General features: G+C 36.2%; 1 protein-coding gene across 10 annotated transcripts in view; it reads left to right on the forward strand.

Moving 5' to 3' along the window:
• The window catches only part of nrg2a (neuregulin 2a), a 106,895-nt gene that overhangs the window by 790 nt on the left and 86,031 nt on the right, over positions 1-20,074 (forward strand). For 2 of the 10 annotated variants that reach the window (XM_055179192.2, XM_055179198.2), the window contains exon 1: positions 7,746-9,223. The exons of 1 other annotated variant lie outside the window; for it this stretch is intronic. In XM_055179192.2, coding sequence (XP_055035167.2) covers positions 8,812-9,223 — 412 coding nt within the window. In that variant the 5' untranslated portion in view covers positions 7,746-8,811. Of the gene's footprint in view, positions 1-7,743; positions 9,224-20,074 lie in introns of those variants that run through there. 7 more of the 10 variants (XM_055179201.2, XM_055179191.2, XM_055179194.2 and 4 more) reach the window with 6 other exon arrangements.

The raw sequence follows: 20,074 nt of genomic DNA on the forward strand, positions 1-20,074 counted from the left end.
TAATCAACCAATTCATATATATCCCACTATTTGTTGTTTTGTAGTCTCTCACGGTTTTTATCGAAAATAGGCTACTAGTCCTATAATTTCCACCAAAAACAACATTTTAGGTTAAGGATAAACATATTTTCCATATAGCCTATATAAAACAATTGTCTGTGTCTAAAACGATTTTGTGGTTAAACTGTTTTTAAGGTCTGTTTCAAGAAACATGCAAAGTGTTAGTTTTTTTATATTTCTGATTTAAAATGCGGCATATGGAAAGAAACACAATTTGAGGTGATTTAATATGAAAGCAGAGTATTTTTCTCGAGCTACTAAAACTAAACATCGTGTGTAGCCTACAGTTTAAAAAATAAAGGTGCTTAAAAGGTTCTTCACAATTTTGGTTCCTCAAAGAACCATTTTTAAAATAACAACTTCTTTCATAGCTTTTTTACAAAAACCCTTTTGTGAAACAGAAAGGTTATTTGAATGTTACATTTTTATGGAGCCATTCAGACAAAAATGGTTCTTCTGTGGTCTTGTATATCACATTTATTTTTAAGGGTGTATGAATAAGAACAAAATTGACGCAAATCGAAAACTTTCAGACATAAGGAAGAACATAGTTAGCTGTCATGGAAAGTAACAAGTGTATTGAATTAAATTTGTATGTTTCGTATTAAATTACAATAACACATTAGCTTACAAACGTTGAACTGTGTTCTGAGAACAGGTTATTTTCATTTAAATGTCAAGGTCGGGGCAAGTCGTAGGCCTTGATTTGATAAATTTAATATAAATAAAATCTGTTTTAGCTAACGAATGTTGTCGCTTTTTGTATTGTTGCTGTTTGTAATTTTTTCATCGTTGTTCAGCCTGATCTCACGAATTAATATGAATTATTTAGCCACCTCTGAAAAACGTACAAATTGCCAGAAGATATTATTCCAGTAAATTTTCAATCTGAGTGACTTTTTTAAGTGTAATTGCTGCAATTTACATGATTTACAAGTTAAATCAGACAGTTGCCAAAATGTTACCCTGTTTGAAAACCCAGCTAAATTCATTTTTGTATTGTGATTTACTTTTTTCTGATAAAATTACCATATAATGTATAGAACATTCTGTGAAAATATAATCTTCATTTAGTAAGGCCATGTCAAAGATTAAAACCAATGAGTAAAATCAGTCTTTGATGCTCCCATCTCAAAATTGTCGGCTGGATTTCACAGGCATGGTCAGAAATAACAATACTTTTGTAATAAATTGATTTATAATTACTTATAAAGAGTAGTTGAAACAGATAAGTTACTTAAGTTATTATAAAATGTCAAATTTATGAAAGTTTACTTGATGTAACCTAATGAAAAATTAATGGAACAGTTTATTATACCAATAATATAAATGATGAAACATTTTTCTACAATGTGGCAACATCAGGTTTTCAACGGTTTATTAATGAGCTGTATATTATTCACGGACAAAAACTTTGAAAATCTTTATGATAGTCTGTATGATGTAGGGGAGAGCGGGGTATGTTGTCACACTTTTCACACTGTCTAACATTTACTGAGCACCATACATCAAAATGGTATAAATCTCATACCAAATGAAAGAAGGAAGTCTTGGGCACATATGTTGTATTCATAACATCTTTATATCTTATCTCATTACAGAGTTGTAGACTGTTGAATAGTGACTGTGCACTTGTGACAATTTGCCCCATCGGAGGGTAAGTTGTCACACTAGGGCGGGTAAGTTGTCACACTAGATTATCTAAAAATAAGAACACAACTACTTAATTGTGAATATTGATTTTAATTTTTAAACTCAAACCAAACTGGAAATATAAACATCCGTGCCTGGAGAATCTGGAAAAACAATTATTTCAATCCAAATAATGCACATTTCAATTAAGTGGCAAGACCACTTTACTTTGAACTTTGGTTCAAATGTTCTATGGCTTTCACATAAAACCAGATAACTGAATGGAACGCTGCAGATAACTTGCTTAACTTAACATGTTTAACCTCTGAACAAAACAGATGCCCTGTATGACTAATAGGACTCATCTCCAGAATCACAATTCTGACACACATAAATTGCCTGGCCTGAGGTGCAAGCATCATGGGCCCAATTGTTGCATTTTACACATTTTACCCAGGTCTCCTTTGGACGACTCTTTGAAAATGGCTCTACACAGACGAGGCAGAAGCACTCTTCATCATCTGATGATGACTCTTGCATGATTTTTCTTCTTTTAGCTGCCTTGTTTTTCATAGGTCCAGATTTCTGCTTCCCTTTCTTTTGAAACAGCTTTTTGCTAGATTGAGGCTTATTCTTTTCTATATCATGTTTTCTGAGCATGTTCGATGTGTTTGTTTGTACAGGGGCAAGTTGTCAGATGTGACGAATTGCCCCAAAGTCATTGAGACAACTTGCCCCATACTTACTTGTGTGCTAATGTTGTCTAAATCTCAAGTTTAGCTCATCATATCACTTTAGCTAAAGTATCAAAAGACACTTTACGGTCTCCTCTATTTTGTGCAAAATAATCATTTTAAACATTCACACCTAACAAAGTTGTATTGCATAAAATGTAAAGTGATTTTTTTTTACTTTTTAAGCAGAAAAATAAGAAAATTGTGCTAACCTCAGATTACAGTGATCTTGACCACATGTGAACAGGAAGTTCACTATAGAAGAAGAAGTCACATAAAGTGGCTATTTGATTTTTGAGATAGAGCCTCTACTGTTGGAGTTATTAACAGTGTGACAACTTACCCGTGTGACAACTTACCCCGCTCTCCCCTATGATATTTGACAAAAGATGACTTTCAAAAGTAAACATACATTTTGTTTTACTTGAGTAAAAACTAGGAAAAATATCCTTGTCTTCCTTAATAAAACATGGATTCCGAGTATATATACAGTTGGTCACGTAGGCCTATTACAGTGTTTATTTATAGTAAAAAGAACTAAACGATTTTTAATAATTCAGCAAATTGACTTTAAGGCGCAGGCCTAATTGTAATCTTATACAGCATTGCTTTTGACTAGTAATATTAATTACTATTTAAAATGTATACATGATATTAATTCAAATTTTTTTAAAGTCTAATTTAATTTTTAAAGGACACATTCGTTAATGAGCATAGTTTTTAAAGCAAACTGTTTTATAAAAAGTGAAACTACTTACTCTTATGCATACATTTTTGACACTTATTTTATGTGCTTTTCCTGTACTTTTTTAAACACGCCGCAATTTTGCAATTACATAAAAAAAATCGAAATGTAATAATTTCACTAATATTTTGAATAAATAATTGTTTATTTAATATATTTAAACTGTTCTTCAATTTAATTGAAATAATCGTCGGAAAATCAGTCGTCGTTTTTTGAAGCATATTATTTATATATTTTTACACAGATCTATCAATTCTGTCTATGAATTTACGTATTCTTATATATTTTAAGCATTAGAATAATTCTCATATTAATATTCATTTGTGTAAAAAATTCACCAGCCTTTTCAAATAAGGCTAAATAGTAGGCCTATGGTTTTGACAACCAGAACAAACAGATTTGTAGCGTTCTGACGGTATCTTTCATCTATTACAAATGTGCTATTGACAATGAAATATCACAGCATCGCCAGTAAGACATCATTGTTGCATTTTGATGTTATTCAGTATTAAAGTTTCAGTTGCAAGTTATAGTAAAAAAAAATACAAACTAGATCTCCTACAAATAAAGTAAAGAAAATAAAAAATCCATCTGACGCCTGCAATGTAATAACAATTGATTATAAAATGACATTTGGTAAAATGTATATACACAGGCCGACTGATTACCTTACAAAAAAAACTGGAAATACAATTATTAAAAAATATTTAAATGGCAACCAGATTGTACTAAAAACATAAAAAAGTAGAGACAACTCTGACATTTTTCCATAGTGTATGTTTGTTAAGGGAAAAACAATACTGTACATGCTATTTTCCCCAGTCAGGGAATACTGCAATAAAGTACGCTACTGAGAAATAGAGAGGAGAATGTGCACATGCAAAAAAATGTTTGCAGAGAAAACAAAACATCAAATAAGAAGGACTAAATGCTTGCGCACTAAAGATCAAAGCTAAATAAAACTTTTAAAATAATATAATTAAATAATGTATTCCTTGAGGAATTGCCTGATGAAGACCTGACAGGTCGAAACCTTGCAATGGCCCTTACATGAAATAAATTATTTTATGAAACTTTATTTCACTGTGCACAAGCATTTAGTCCTTTTTTTTAAAGAATTAATAATTAACATGCATTGGTCTTTCATAATTAAAAAAAAATACAAAAAATGTTTATGCATGTGGAAAGAGTACAAACAATTTAATTTTGTAATGTTTTAATTTTTCGTGCAAGAATCTGCTAAAAACCGCATAAGCCGAACAGAAACAGCATCCGTAATAAACGAGTAGTTGAAAATGTCTTTGAATGTAATGTTTACTTTAATGTGTCTAACTAACATAAAACATACAATTAATAAAATCCATTTAAACGTATGTTTGCTTGTTTTAGGATTCCTGGACGTTTTCTAATCTAAATATCTACTGTCGGTGTTTTTCTTCTAAAAAAAAAAACGTAAAAGATTTTAGGTCGGATTATCTTCTCAAAACAAGTTGTCACTAACTTTGTGTTTGCTGTCACTGTCCAAATAATAAGGAAAATGGTTTAACAGGCCTTTCTTAATTGAAAATGAACCATCCTTCCGTCATCTGAAACTTGTAAACTGGTTTAATGTGGGCCTAACACAATGATAGTGCGTGTCTCTGTAAAAGAAGAAAAAAAAAAGATTAAAGGACAGAGGTATTTTTGCTTCCAATCCATAAACACCACTTAAAGGTGTACTTGTTTTTTGGTCGAAGGTGAACTCTGTTAGCATGAACACATCACGGTATGTGACAGTTACATTTAAATGGCACATCGGATTTGCCGCAACAGTGTGACAGCCTCACTATCTGTCCACTGTAAACAGTTACCGAGTTCGCGCAAGCAGTCTGTCATATCTACCCACGGCTGCGCAAATCCATTCCGTGGATGTTACACCGATTAAAAAACACATACGGGGGCATACTATGACATATCATCGTAAAGTGCACTGCTGTTGCCAAAGTCGCAGACCTCATAACGAGCGACGTTGTTCGGCATATCTTACCCCGCTCAGTCTGCAGGCAAAGCGTTAGCCCTTGTGCAAGCCCTTCGCAGTTGAACCCTGTCAAAAACGAAGATGAAAACCTGTAAGCCCCGAAGGCCTACTGTAAACACTGCCGTGGTGCCGCTTCACCGTTGCGCCGTTCACAAGATGGAACGAAAGAGAGAGTCGTGGCATGGAGACGGACGCACGCACGAGCTCAACGCCGTGCGCGTGCGCTCTGATGTCACCACGTTTAGCTGGGGAAAGCAAATAGCTCGTGCGCCTCTCACTGTTGCTTTTTCGCTATTGCAGCTAAAGGTTATTTATCAATATACTGTAAGCTACACCAAAAATACAGGTTTTACGCAAAAAACTGTCCCTTTTCTGTCACTTGGGTGGTATAAGGTTCTGTTTTGTACCTTTACAGGTATACTAAACATAATTCGAAGTTGTACTTTTTTGGGCACATTGCTGTACCTTAAGAAACTGTTTTGACCCCTAAAATTTAAGTGGTACAAAATTGTCCCTTAAGGTACACAATAGGTCCATAGGGTATAATGTTGTACCCCAAATGGTGCAACATTTCAATGTATTGTAAAGGTGCAAAACTGAACTTTGAGGGTACTATCCCAGCAGCAGAAAATGTATAGTTTTGTACCTTTTTTGTACATATTTTATGTGTACAGCGGAAGTTCTGTTAAAGGTTTTTGATGGAACCATACATTCTAAGAAAGAACATTTTTGGAACATTTATTTTTTGTGTTTATGGGAGAAAAACTATATTTCGAAAGATATCCAGTGCTGTATAGTCTACTGTAAAGTAGTTCTGATATTTATCCTACATATTCTCAGTATGCATACACTCTAAAAACAAACGGTGCTATATAGCACCAAAAGTGGTTCTTTGCTCGTAATCATAGAAGAACCGTTTTTAGTGCCATATAGCACCGGTGAAGCACCTGTGTAGAACCATACAGTGCTATGTAGAACCATATGTGGTGCTATATGGCCCTATTTGGTTCTACACAGGTGCTTCACTGGTGCTTCACCTGTGCTATATGGCACTAGAAACGGTTCTTCTATGATTACGAGCAAAGAACCACTTTTGATGCAATATAGCACCATTTGTTTATAGAGTGTATGTAAGTGAATCTCAGCCTTTTTGACTGAAAAGCCCCCACTCACAATTTGTATCCAATATTTTAGGGCTTGATATTTCTTAAGATGTATATTTGCTCTTAAAAGTCCCAAACACTAAAAAAAATCTTGATTTCTAGTAATTTTAGCTTATTTTAATTGCCGTCTTATTTTAGATAAGTTTGAGGCACCCTTGAAAGTTTGTTGAGGCCCCCTAGTGGGCATCTATCCCTTGGTTGAGACACACTGATAAAGGGTGCATCCAAAAATAAAATTACTAATCATTATGTTCCCATCATATTACTGCCTTTTCTTCAGAATTTTTCTTGCATCAAAACCCTATGGTGCCAAAGTGTATTTAATAATTGAGGTGAATGCTTAATGTGATCCTTAAAAAACAGAATTATACTTGTAACTATTTCGCAAATTCGATCAGCCTGGATTGTTTTTTACAGAGACAGAAGTACTGGCTGAAACCACTGACTTTGGTTGGCATGCTGTAAGAGGTTAATCATAGAAAGACTTGTTTGAGTGCTGTTAGATGCATTTGACACTTACTTTTATCAGTGGGAGGTCTGGGGCAGTTCTGATTCAGAACCATGGACAGTTACCTTTAACTTTGTTATGGCTCATCAACCGGTTTCAAAAGATGAATCAGTTTTAAATCTATTATAAATTTAAATGTATTGAGTTTGTGCATGCGTTGTACAAAATGCCCCTGAATTAACTTAAAATTGACTGCAGATTTCTAATCTAACTTTGAGAGTATTTGATGCTTTAAGAACAAGTTTCATTGGTCAAGCCTAGTGGTCAAAGATTTGAGATAGTAAGAGTAAAAAGCTGAAATTGGTATTTTATGTACTACATGTGTCTTGAGCAAGACCCTAAAGCTACTCCATAAGGGACTGTCCTGATTGCTTTAGATTTGCAACATAATTTTGTACATTTGTAGTACACTATTTAAAAAACAGGTTCATAAAATGTCTTTGTTGAGCTTAATTATGTTTCCATAAAGAATCTGTAACATCAACATTTCTGTTGCACAAAACGTTATATGTGGTGTAGAAAGGTTTCACAGAAGAAATGATTCTTTCCAGAAACTTTCACTAAAAGGTTTATTGGGGGAACCAAAAATTGTTCTACTGTTTAAAACCTTTGTTTCTATAGAGTATACTAAATTAGACAGTATTGGGGACCACGATTAACACAGTCATGCTAAAATGTTTTGGCCTTTTACCTCCTGTGCGCACAAAACAGCAGATGTCGCTCTTAGTGAATTTTTTAGACACACTCCTTTGCAGATCCACAGGTTCAGCTTTCATTCAATTGTCGACGTCAGGATTTTGCTTATTTTCTATATAAGACTTAATTGGTGAATTATTATTGCATCTAATTATTATTTTGATCATCTCGTTTTAAACAACATGTGTCTCTTTCCAAAGCTAGCATTAACGAATAATTTCTAACAATTTTGTATCATATTTTGCTTTTGATGCAGTATACATTCTTAAAGTTTCTTAATTTGATTTGGTAAAAATGATATCGTGTGCGTATTCCAGCAATGCAACGGATGTCAGACGTAGCCTATAGATTTGATGCAACGCCTCACTATCATTTTTTTCTGTTTGAGGCAGAGCGGCGAATGTGACCTGAATGCAGGGCATGATTTAGTTATGGTATGAGACGCAAAACTCATTCAAAGCTGTCGGTTCAAAAATCCTGAGGATCCATTCGCACTCAGAGCATCGCAGATCTGTGGAAGCGGTTACTGCGTCTCTGTAACCATTTATTGGGAGATTTAAGGTGGATACTCGCCTGCACCATACATTTTGGTGTTTTCTTTTTTCTACATAAGGATTGGTCATGGGAGAAACCATGGATTGATTATTTTTCTCGGGGTGTCGGAGACTAAAGACATACGCCGGCGCATGGGCGTTCGTTTCAGCACCCCAGCCTTGAATGTGTGTCGCTGGTGCGGGGAATCTTACAGCACATATCTGTCGCTCGGTCTGTTCCTGATAGATAGGGGGTGGCGGACGGAGACGGGGCAGGAGGGATACGGTTTGTGGCGAGTGTGTTAACGAAATAGTTTACTGCAGCATTCACATTTCACTGCAGTGAAAGATATAGAGCAGGGCGCGCTCACCACTGCAATTTTTGGGCAAAGATTGACTGGCGGCGTCTTGCGGATACCCGCCTGTGTCTTCGGAGGAGAGAACATCCACTACTTTTCCTACATTTTTAGGATGCGCTTCACAGGGGATTTGTATTAACCCAACACCATTACGCCGTTTCCGGTTCCCAGCTGGTATTTCCCTATTGCAAATTTATCGGAAAACAGCAGCGGATCCCGATGGCATGGACACTTACGCAAGGTCTGCCGCGCCGCCGTGCTACTGGAGCCTATTCGCAGTTTCTTCCTTCAACCCAGCTCCACCGCCATCGCCCCGCAGCCCTGCCGCAACGCGACCACCGACCATCGAGCCAAAGCAGGCGGCATGAGGAGGCTTGATTCGGTACACTTATCCATGCTGCTCATCGGGGTCTCCTTCGCCTGCTACTCCCCGAGTTTGAATTCCCTGCAGGACCAGGCTTACAGATCCGCCGTGGTGATTGAAGGCAAGGTGCAGTCCGCGCCCCAGAACGCATCCGAGGAGCCGTACAGTGTGAATGTCAAAGTCCTGGACGTGTGGCCGCGGAACAGCGGGGGTTTAGAGCGGGAGCAGCTCGTCACCGTGGGGGAATTTGGCTCGGAGACTCCGTGCGCTAAAGTGAAAAAGAATCACAAGTATATATTTTTCATGGACCCCACTGACGAGCCCTTGGTTTTCAAAGCATCCTTCGCTCCCTTAGATACAAGTGGGAAGAATCTGAAAAAAGATGTTGGAAGGATCTTGTGCAAAGACTGCGGTAAGTTTATCCCCACGAAATGGGTTCGCTGGGGGTTGCAAATGCGTTGGATTGACGTTTACCGGTTGTATGCTTATGTGTGGTGCGGACGACATAAAAATGTTTGATGTAAGTAACAGATGGGTGCTTGAGAGGGAGTCTCGGCAGTAATATTCGCCAAAAATCAAAATGTTTAAATGATTCATCGTATCGTCTGACATATGCAAAGACATATGCCGTATTCGCGCGCGGGCGCGCTCACAGTCGCTCGCACACGCTTACTTACTGCTGCTTTGATATGACTTGAATGTAAGACAATTTGCAATTTAACTGAGCTCTAACGACGTAACAAATTGACAAGGCCATAACCAAACACATGTAGTTCTTATCTGAAAAGGTGTGGATCGTTGAGAAACGACAATTGAATCAGAATGGGGAAATTTGGCCTCCAGTTGAGCTTAAACTAAGTTGCTGGTCTGCGCTTTAATGGGCCTTCAGAGCAACTGGCAGCTGATTCTTCAGAACTAAACTTCTTTTATACACATTTCCTTTAATATACTTCGTGAAAGGCAGTGTCCACTGTTTTAAGACTTGGGTAGACTATGTTATAATACTAAATGCTTGGCTTCAACTCATCATTTTGTTTATCTTCATAACAACATCAGCCCGGATATTCCTCGAAAGCACAATACGTCATTTAACCTTCAGTCACCTGTGATAAGATTAAAAGCGTCAAATCTATCAGTAAAACGTGACATTGTATTTGCCAGATGTTGTGTATATCTCCACTCTATTTATAAGTTTGACGACACCGTGTTTCACAAAAGCCTTTTTGCAGGGGCTCGTGCTTGTAACACGTTTTTGTGGTTGGCGTTGAGTGTTATGTCGCTGTCCAAGGTGCTGTATCGTATTCTTACAAATATGTGTAGTTGTATATATAAGCAAGAGTTTGTTGAAAATCCTGTCCTGTGGCTTCTTTTCAAATATTTACCAGCACCATGTAGATGACTTTGCAGTTTATTCTCTCAAGTTGCCAGAGGAGGTGTTGTGAATTTAACTTGAGTGATGCAACAGATTGGATTTGTGATGAGAATCAATAACTGGTGACACGGACATGTGCTCGATAAAAACAATCCCATCATATGCAGCAAGGTAACAATGAACTTATTGTTGAGGATAACTGTGGCCCACCATCACTGTGCTTCAGGTGTTTTATGGTAAAAGCCTCCACTGGCCTGAAACTGGGAAGCATGAGTCTTATTCAAGTTTTGTGGTATGTTTCTTCACTTGTCCCTAATGACTCAGCCTAGATTGAAAGCCGGTCAATGCAGGTGTTTTGACAGTTTGTCTAGCCTTTTTGTAGGAGGAGACCTACATGTCACCCATGAGGAGTGACAGGTGAGTGGGTGCAGTTATGTTGTGTGTCAGTCATTCCTTCTTTTTGCCTTCAAAATGCATTTATCAAAAGGTTTTCATATGTCCTAATCGCTGTTGTTCGTGACTAAGTTCATTCTTACTTGGTATGATTTATAAATAAAAACATTGAGGGAAGTTATTGAAATCAGATTAAATTTTTGGATACTCCTCTTTATGTGTGATCGTGGTCTTCTCTTCCCCATATGTGGAGGTCACAGCTGCATTGAGATTGCAGTCCTGAATTTGCCTGTGGCTCAATATCATTGATCTGAAAGAGCTATTGGGCAAAACTGAATGACACAGGACAAGAATAACAGCTAGTGATTGACATGCACTGAGGGAAGGGCTTGTTTTTAAGATATAATCTTCCCTTCATCTATCTGCCTATCTGTACATCTGTCTGTCTGATACGTAAACATAAATTAGAGATTGTGCGCATTTGGTAGGATGATTTTTTGGGTTGACAATTCGTAATTAAACCCCAATGGGTTCCTGTATAACATGGGTAATTTACCTCTGTAAAATAGGGCATGATTCAAAAGGTTTTAACAAGAGAGCTGCCTGAGGAGATGTATTAAAGGCCACATATCTCAATTACAAGCTGGATTTAGTTCTAACAGTAAAATAACTGGCGAGTTAGATGATTACAGTGTGTTCTTATTGTTGAATACTCGTGTGCGATTGAGTGTCAGGTGGGTCAACCTCTTGGGAAGGTGGCCACAACAAACACTAGTCTCATAGATTTGGTTAAATTTAGAATACCAAAGCAACATTATACACTCTTAGCATGGCCCACTTTACAATAGCTCCAAGAAAAGAAAATCTCGCTCTGCAGCTCGCCTACACATATCCCCAAGACAAACAGACCTTAACTTAAATACATGTTGTTTCTTGAGCTGGACATAAACTCTATAAAAACTTTTTTTTCTGAAACTTATGGTTAAAGGTCACATAACACACACTGTTCCTGCTAATCTCATGTTACACTCAAATTTTTTCTACCCAAATGCTGGGTTAAGCCTTTTGGGTCATTTAACTAGGTTATTTTCTCAGTCATGGGTAGTTTTTTAGGTAGTCGTGCATAACCCAATCATTGGGTTAATATTTGGGTCGTTTTTACTGACAGTTGAATGAATGCACCCCTCCCGCGATGCATCAACCCAAATGCTGGGGCAAATTCACTTCAGGTGTGAAGAGGGTGCGGTTTTTACATGGACAGATTTATGTGGATAAACAAGGTTCGTATCAATATATTTAGCCATAAAACCATTACTGTTTACTGGAAAAAGCAAATATGTTTGACAACAGTCCAGTTTACATGACGTGAAACGTTATTAGCTCTTAGCTCTTTGATAAGCTACGCCCACAGGATCGTAAATACGTTGGTTACTCTTTTTTGGATGTTTAAAGCGCACCCTTTAATCAAAATTCTACATTTTCGTCATAAATATAGCCTATAAAAGCCTAAGCAAATAACATGTTGTAATAAAGGAAGAGGAGTGACGCGATTAATGTCATGTAAAAACGCGTAATCTGCTTTTTCAGATAATTAAAAATAAAGTTTTTAACCGTTGCATAAACTGCACAGCTCTGATAATACATTTCTAAACTTGTGTCCAGGTAAAGAGATAAAGTTGCTTATTCTGCACTTCAACTGTGTACTCTGCCCTAAGTCAAATCAACCCCACTGTTAAGTTACCTGTCACGGCCATTTTGGACCATCATCAGGGCAGACTCCAGTCAGCACTTTTCAAGTTATTTTTTTCTGGTGAAATAAAGGTTTATAAATTTATTTTTTATTGTGATTTTAAGTTCAAGTTTTATTGTCTAAGATATTTTTGATTGAGGTAAACTGTATTACAGCACGTGTAATGTTATTAATAAAAAAAGTAAAGGGGATACCATGTTCACTCTAAAAAATGGCTGGGTTATTTTTGACCAATAATGGGTAAATATTGGACAGAACACGTGCTGGGTTTAAAATTGACCCAATGCTGGGTTATTTTAACCCAACTGCTGGGTTATTATACCCCATGGTTGCATAACAACAACCCAACATTGGGTCATTTTTGACCCAGCATTGGGTCATTTTTAACCCAGCATGTGGTCTGTCCAATGTTGACCCATTGTGGGTCAAAAATAACCCAGCCATTTTTACAGTGTTGGCATGGGTTTTTAATGTGGTGTACTTGACATCTGCAATAAATTAACAAACTAAAATAAATAAAATGACAATAAAATAAAAATAATTAACCCATTATGAAGTAAAAATAACCCAATGTTTACATAAAAATGAAACCAACCTTTGTGTTAAAAACAACCCATTTGCTGGGTTAAAATTAACAACCCAACTTGATGGGTCAAGTTTGCCCAGCACGTGGTTTGTCCTATATTTACCCAGCCATTTTAACCCACACTTAAAAAATGAACTTTCACTTTTGCCAATTTTACTTAATTCTTCCATGCTGTGATAACTTAAAAATCAATTTAACAATGTGAACTTAATTTAATCTAATTCATTATACAAAAAAGTGTATCTTGTCAGCTTTACTTAAAACTAATTTGTTCAGCCAACATAACATTGTTGCATAAAAGTAACAGATTAATAAAACCAATACAGACTTGCATCTCATTGGCTGAGGATTTTGCAGTGTATTATGGGTAATTGTTGTTCTGGCACCCTCTTGCAGAAGTGTAGAACCATTAGATAGGTACATAAGTAATAAGTCGCCAAGTATGAGTTAATGAACTTGTTCTGATATATTTTAGAACAAACAAACATGAGGGAATGTAACATTGCATTTCAAATATGTTTGTGAGATGTTTGATAAACTGTAATAAAAAAGGTCTATATGATGAGTTGTATTGAGCAGCAGCACTTTGATTGATTGATTCGGGGTTATGGACTTATAATATCCCAATTAAAGGGGGTGGAGTTTGTAAAATGGCATTATTCAAATTTTTGTCATAATTAATTAAATGTTTCATGTACAATTAACTCAATTTTTATTTGTTGACTCTACTAAGGTTTGTTGAGTTTACTTAAACTTCTTTTGTAAAATTTACTAAATTATTGTTTGTTGAGATTACTTTAACAAATTGCGTGGAACCTGTTGACAATATTTTTAATTAAACCCAACATTTCATTTTTTTGAGTGCAGGTTTTTTAGAGTGTATAGTATTAGATCCTTTATATCTCCAAAGAGTAGTTTTATCAAATTTATAAAAGACAGATTGGCTGTACCTCTACTCTCCAAAAAAAACCAAGCTCCTGAAGATGTAACGTGGGCAGAGCGAGCAAGCAACACATACAAAATATTATCGCACTATCTCTGGATGACTTTTGATTCACTATTCATGTCGTTTAAGTTATATGCACTTACGCGACAATCGCCAACAAAACAGACATTGATGCAATTTTACTGTCTGCAACACGTGACCTATTGTTTTATCACTGGGACCGCCCCATTTCAACGAAATAAAGTGTTAAACAAACACACTTGCACAACTCCTCTGCTAAACTGGATAAACAAACTACATCCATGGTTCCCATAATGCTGGGTTCTTTGGGAAGCTTAAATTTCCCTCACAAACAAAAACACACTTTTTTGGTGACGTTTATTTTGCGTCAGCTCTTGATTGGTGTCTGCGTGCGCAATTCCGGGTAAAGTGCCCATATAAGGACTTCCACTGTGACTGTACTTCCTGCACCGCTTACCCAACAGATTCAGTAGTCAAAAGCTTTTCCGAATCTTGTACAAACCCAGACGAAGTGCATTTGACACAGAAATACTACCATATATAGTTCTTTGAACCTTTGCCCATGTTTAGCATGACAAATCCAACTCTTTATTTTTGTTAACAAGTCAGAATGCATGAAATACATTTAGACACGCCCCCTTTAAAAATTATTCACCATTGTTTCTTAATTTTTAAAGATTTTTTATTTAAAATGCAGTGCCATGTTTTACCTTTGTGTTACATATAAAGCCTGGCTGTTTGTCTTTCTGGACAGAGTTCAGTTCAAACTGGGAAGCACGAGTCCTTCTCTAATTTACTCTGCTTTCAAATATGCCAGTTCTGACAGCTACCTAAAGCTTTGTGCTTAAAAATATCTTTCTTTGCTTGTCCCTAATGACTCATTGAAAGTCTGTTAATGCAGGTGTTTTGACAGTTTGTCTAGCCTTTTTTGTAGGGGGACACCTACATGTCACCCATGAGGAGTGACAGGATGGGTGCAGTTATGTTGTGTGTCATTCTTTGCCTCCAAAATGCATTTATCAAAAGGTTTTCTTATGTCCCCACCGCTGATGTTTGTGACTAAGTTCATTCTTACTTGGCGTGATTAATAAATGATAACAGTGAGGGAAGTTATTGAAATCAGATCTATTTTTTTAATACTCCTCTTTATGTGTCATCGTGGTCTTCTCTTCCCCATGCGTGGAGGTCACAGCTGCATTGAGATTGCAGTCCTAAATTTGCCTGTGGCTCAATATCATTGATCTGAAAGAGTTATTGGGCAAAACTGAATGGCACAGGACAAGAATAACAACTAGTGATTGACATGCACTGAGGGAAGGGCTTTTTTTAAGATATCTATCTAGATATACATACAGTACATCTATTCATTTGCCTATTTATCTGTCTGTCTATCTGTGTATTTAACATATATAATAGTGATAGACATGCACCGAGAAAAGGGCTTGTTTTTAAGATATGTATATTTGAAATCTTTATGTCATCTATCTATCTGTACACCTATACATCTGTCTGCCTATCTATTTTTATACATAAACATATTAGAGAGAGATGGAGAAAACTACTGTGCGCATTTGGTAGGATGATTTTTGGGTTGACAATTCGTAATTAAATCCCAATGGGTTCCTGTATAACATTTGTAATTTACCTCTGTGTAAAATAGAGCATGATTCAAAAGGCTATAATAAGAGAACTGCCCGAGGAAATGTATTAAAGGCCACATATCTCACTTACAAGTTGGATTTGTTTCTAACAGTATAATCTGGGGAGTTAATAGATGATTACAGTGTGTTCTCTTATTGTTGAATACTCGTGTGCGATTGAGTGTCAGGTGGGTCAACCTCTTGGGAAGGTGGCCACAACAAACACTAGTCTCATAGACTTGGTCATATTTAGGATACCAAAGCAACATTATACACTCTTGTAGCATGGCCCACTTTACAATAGCTCCAAGAAAAGAAAATCTCGCTCTGCAGCTCGCCTACACATATCCCCAAGACAAACAGACCTTAACTTAAATACGTGTTGTTTCATGAGCTGGACATAAACTATCTATTGTTAAAAATGTATGGTTTTGGTTTTATTTAAAATGAAGTGCCATGTTTTACCTTTATGTTGTTATAAAGAAACATGGTTTTTGCTGCATCGTGTCTTCCCTGGTCGTGAAGCCCAATATAAAGTATTTTAGGCATCTAACAATAGCCATTTATAAATGCTATTATACATACATTGCTTAGTAAAGAGCATTTTATTGATTAAATCTAGAGATCAGAACAGCTAGTAAAGTGGCTTGTACAGTTACAATTGCATTTTTTGTTTTTAAACCTTAAGCAAAACCTACTCTCTAGTCAAATTTTAGGCTTTGTCTTTTTCTCTAAATACATTGAATTCTGGAGCCACAGTGTCAAATGAAATAATATGAAAGAGCAAGACAAATACGAAACAATCAACTTTTAACATAACAGTAAATACAGTTGGTTATGTATGTGTGTCCATGCAACCCAGTCTCACGGAGATGCATATAAATAGTGCAAAAATCGTACAATACACACGCCAAACTCCACCCCGGCGCGCATATGACACGCCAGTCCTTCCCATTCACTTAAATGGTGCATCTTTTTTGTCGTTTTATTTATTGGTATTTTTTACCATTTTCGCTTGGGTTTAGGGTTAGAACAACTTTTTGTTATATAAAAATGACATCCTAACCCAAACCCCAACTCTAACCCCAACTCCACGCGACCATGGCTTAAATATGGACAAAAACATGGAGAAACCTGTATATTAAATGACCTCATTAAGCAAAACTGAAATATAACCCTAAACCGAAAATGAAAATGGTTTAAAAAACTAAAAAAATTGAGAAACCAATAAATAAAACGACAAAAAAAAAACATGCACTGTTTAAGTGAATGGGAAGGACAGGCGTATCATATGCATGCCAAAGTGGAATTTGGTGTATGTATTAGTGTTGTAGTTCAAGACCACTTTTTAAAGGTCTTGGTCTCGTTTTGGAACTGCATTTTTTACTGCATTTTTACTCGTCTCGTCTCGGTTACTTGGTCTCGTCTCGGTCTCGGACAAAGAGGACTCGGAATTTTATTTCAAGACCGGTCAAGACTACAACTGATGGCACACTGCAAAAAATTATTTTCAAGAAAAAAATTCTTAGTGTTTTTGTCTTGTTTTCAGTAAAAATATCAAAAAAATTCTTAAATTAAGGTGCTTTTTCTTGATGAACAAAACGACCCAAGAAAACAAGTCTAGTTTTCAGAGCAAAAATATCAAATTTAAGTGATTTTGTGCATAAAACAAGCAAAAAATCTGTTTTTCTCTTGAATTTAGTGTTTAAGAAAAAGGTTCAAGATTTTTTTTACCCCACTGGCAAATTTCTTTGCTTGTTTTATGCACAAAATCACTTAAATTGGATATTTTTGCTCTAAAAACTAGACTTATTTTCTAGTTTTGCTCATCAAGAAAAACATCTTAATTTAAGAATTTTTAGATATTTTTACTGAAAACAAGACAAAAATACATTTTTTCTTGAAAATCATTTTCTGCAGTGCATATCACAAATGTATTTTTTTATCATTAATTTTATGCAGTTTATTCAGGTTTGGCATATGATGTTGTCATTGTTTAAGCATTGTTTAAGTTTCTCCCAATGACAGTTTATTAATTTTATTACTAAAAACATCTGCAATTGTGTTAAGTGGATGGCAAGCCATGGAAAGACAGTTCAGAATAAATGGTGAAGTTGATTTCAGCTCTTTAGTGTTTGTTCACTTTTATTTGCTTATATTTGCAATGCCTTTGATTATTTTATCAATTTCGCTGATGGCATACACACACACACACACACACACACACACACACACACACACACACACACACACACACACACACACACACACACACACACACACACACACACAAGAAGTGCCTAATCATATGCATATTCCACATTTTATCATAAGTGTTTAATGCAGTGAATTGCAATGGCCTTGGTCTTGACTTGGTCTCGGCCTATCTTGGTCTTGACTTGGTCTTGACCCTTTAAAGTCTTGGTCTTGTCTCGGTCTCGACCTGTCTTGGTCTTGGTCATGACTTGGTCTCGGTTTAGGTGGTCTTGACTACAACACTAGTATGTATTGCACGATTTTTACACTTCATGCTATTTATACGCATCTACATGAGACTGGATAAGTCCATGAGATGAGGCATAATGCAAAAACATGGCACAGAATTTATTCCTATATTTTGTCTACACGAATTTACTGCAATTTGTCACCCATTATATTGCAAAATAACTCCCACAGAGTTAAGTTAATAGCTCATCCGTGTGCAGGCCGGTACATAACGTCCCTCTGAGCGGCGGGTGTTGAATGATCGTTGTGAATGACTCTCAGCATGAGTCGAGGAGGAACACAGAAGACCGGCTTCCCATCTTTCCTGGTCTCACCTGATGATGAATGTTTGTGTCGGTTGCTCTGGATTCATACACTGTGGGCCTGTTCATGGCTGTTTTACACAGGCTGACAGGAGACCGCGGTCTCTTGTGTCTAAGCTGTACTCTGGATCATGTGTTGTTACTTACTTAATTACTTCATGATAATGGCTGTCAGCTCTCATCCTCTCTTTCTCTCATTTCTGCGCACTTCAGCAGATCACTTAGGCTTTGGCAGTTTGGCATCCAGACTTAAATTTTATCTAGGATTGGTGCCATTGCTTGTCTTGCATTGCAGAAAGAGTATCTGGCATGTCTTATGTGATTTGAAGAATATACATTTTTGACATTTTGGCATAGTATGATGATACTAATATGGGACCTTTGATGTATTTTGTTTGGGTGATTGATTTAGGCTTTAGCAAAACAATCTGCAAACTTCACTGCGCTCTCTCTCTCTCTCTCTCTCTCTCTCTCTCTCTCTCTCTCTCACTCTCTCTCTCTCTCTTTCTCTCTCTCGATCACTGCATTAGTAGTGCCCACCTCCTGTCTACATGTATCAGTATCAGCCCAGAACAGTTGGGTGTTTCTGTTATAGTAACCAGTGAACAAGCACACTAAAGAACTCGATACTTCCTAAAATCTGTAACTGTACTGTATGTACTGTTGGTATGTAATTTACATTTTATATGTAAGCAATAAGGTATGAGAGGCTGTGTTGTAAGTCATGGCTGAGGAGCGTGGCAAGGCACAATGGGAAGAAGAGTGCCTGCAACCCCTTTAGCCATTACTTGTTCACGATACAGCAGTCTCAAGTACCTTATTGCTTTTATAAAACGGTTATCAAACAATAAAAACATTAAAACAAAAAATATACATCAGCGCAACTTTCATAAAATAAGATAAATAATAGCATTTCTTTCAAAACCATAAGTTATAAGTACTGTAGCATATTTGTAGCAATAGCCAACAATATATTGTATGGGCCAAAATAAAAAAAATTCTGAATGGCAAAAATCATTAGGTTAAAGTATAAAAGATAATGTTCTATAAAGATATTTTGTAAAGTTTCCTACAATAAATATATATAAAAATATTTCTCATTGGTAATATGTTTTGCTTAGGACTTGATTGTGATTTTCTCAATATTTGGATTTTTGCACCTTTAAAGTCGTATCTCAAATATTGGCTTATCCTAACAAACCATACATTAACAGAAAACTTATTTATTCAACTTTCAGATGATTTATAAATCTCGGTTTTAAAAATTGGCCCTATATAATTGGTTTGATGCAAAACCCTCTAAGTGCATCTGGGTGATTCTCACGAAATCCACTTTTAGAAGGTGTCCAGCATCAGATTTTTTAAAAAGCCCTTGAAGGCAGTTTTTTTGCACATATAAGATTAAGGTCTGAACTTACTATAACCAGAGGATTTAAAACATATTTCCTATAGAATTATTTACATGTTTTAGATTATCATTATAAAAAATTATCATTACCGCAACATGATATTACATTAAATAGATGCATTTACAAACTCATGTTTCGGTAATGAGAACTAAAACGTTGTCTAGGTACTATGACAAACAAAATTTCAACTTTTATCTGGAGAGAAAAAATAAGAACTGCTTACCTGGTAGCCATCTTGAGTGTCACAGTCAATTATGTCCCTTCCAACAATTAAAAAAAAATTAGTTAATTGAGGGCTTAAACAATGATTGAAAATTGTTGCGGAGGATGAGAAAATTG

This window comes from Misgurnus anguillicaudatus, chromosome 9, assembly GCF_027580225.2.
Source record: "Misgurnus anguillicaudatus chromosome 9, ASM2758022v2, whole genome shotgun sequence".
Taxonomy (NCBI): domain Eukaryota; kingdom Metazoa; phylum Chordata; class Actinopteri; order Cypriniformes; family Cobitidae; genus Misgurnus; species Misgurnus anguillicaudatus.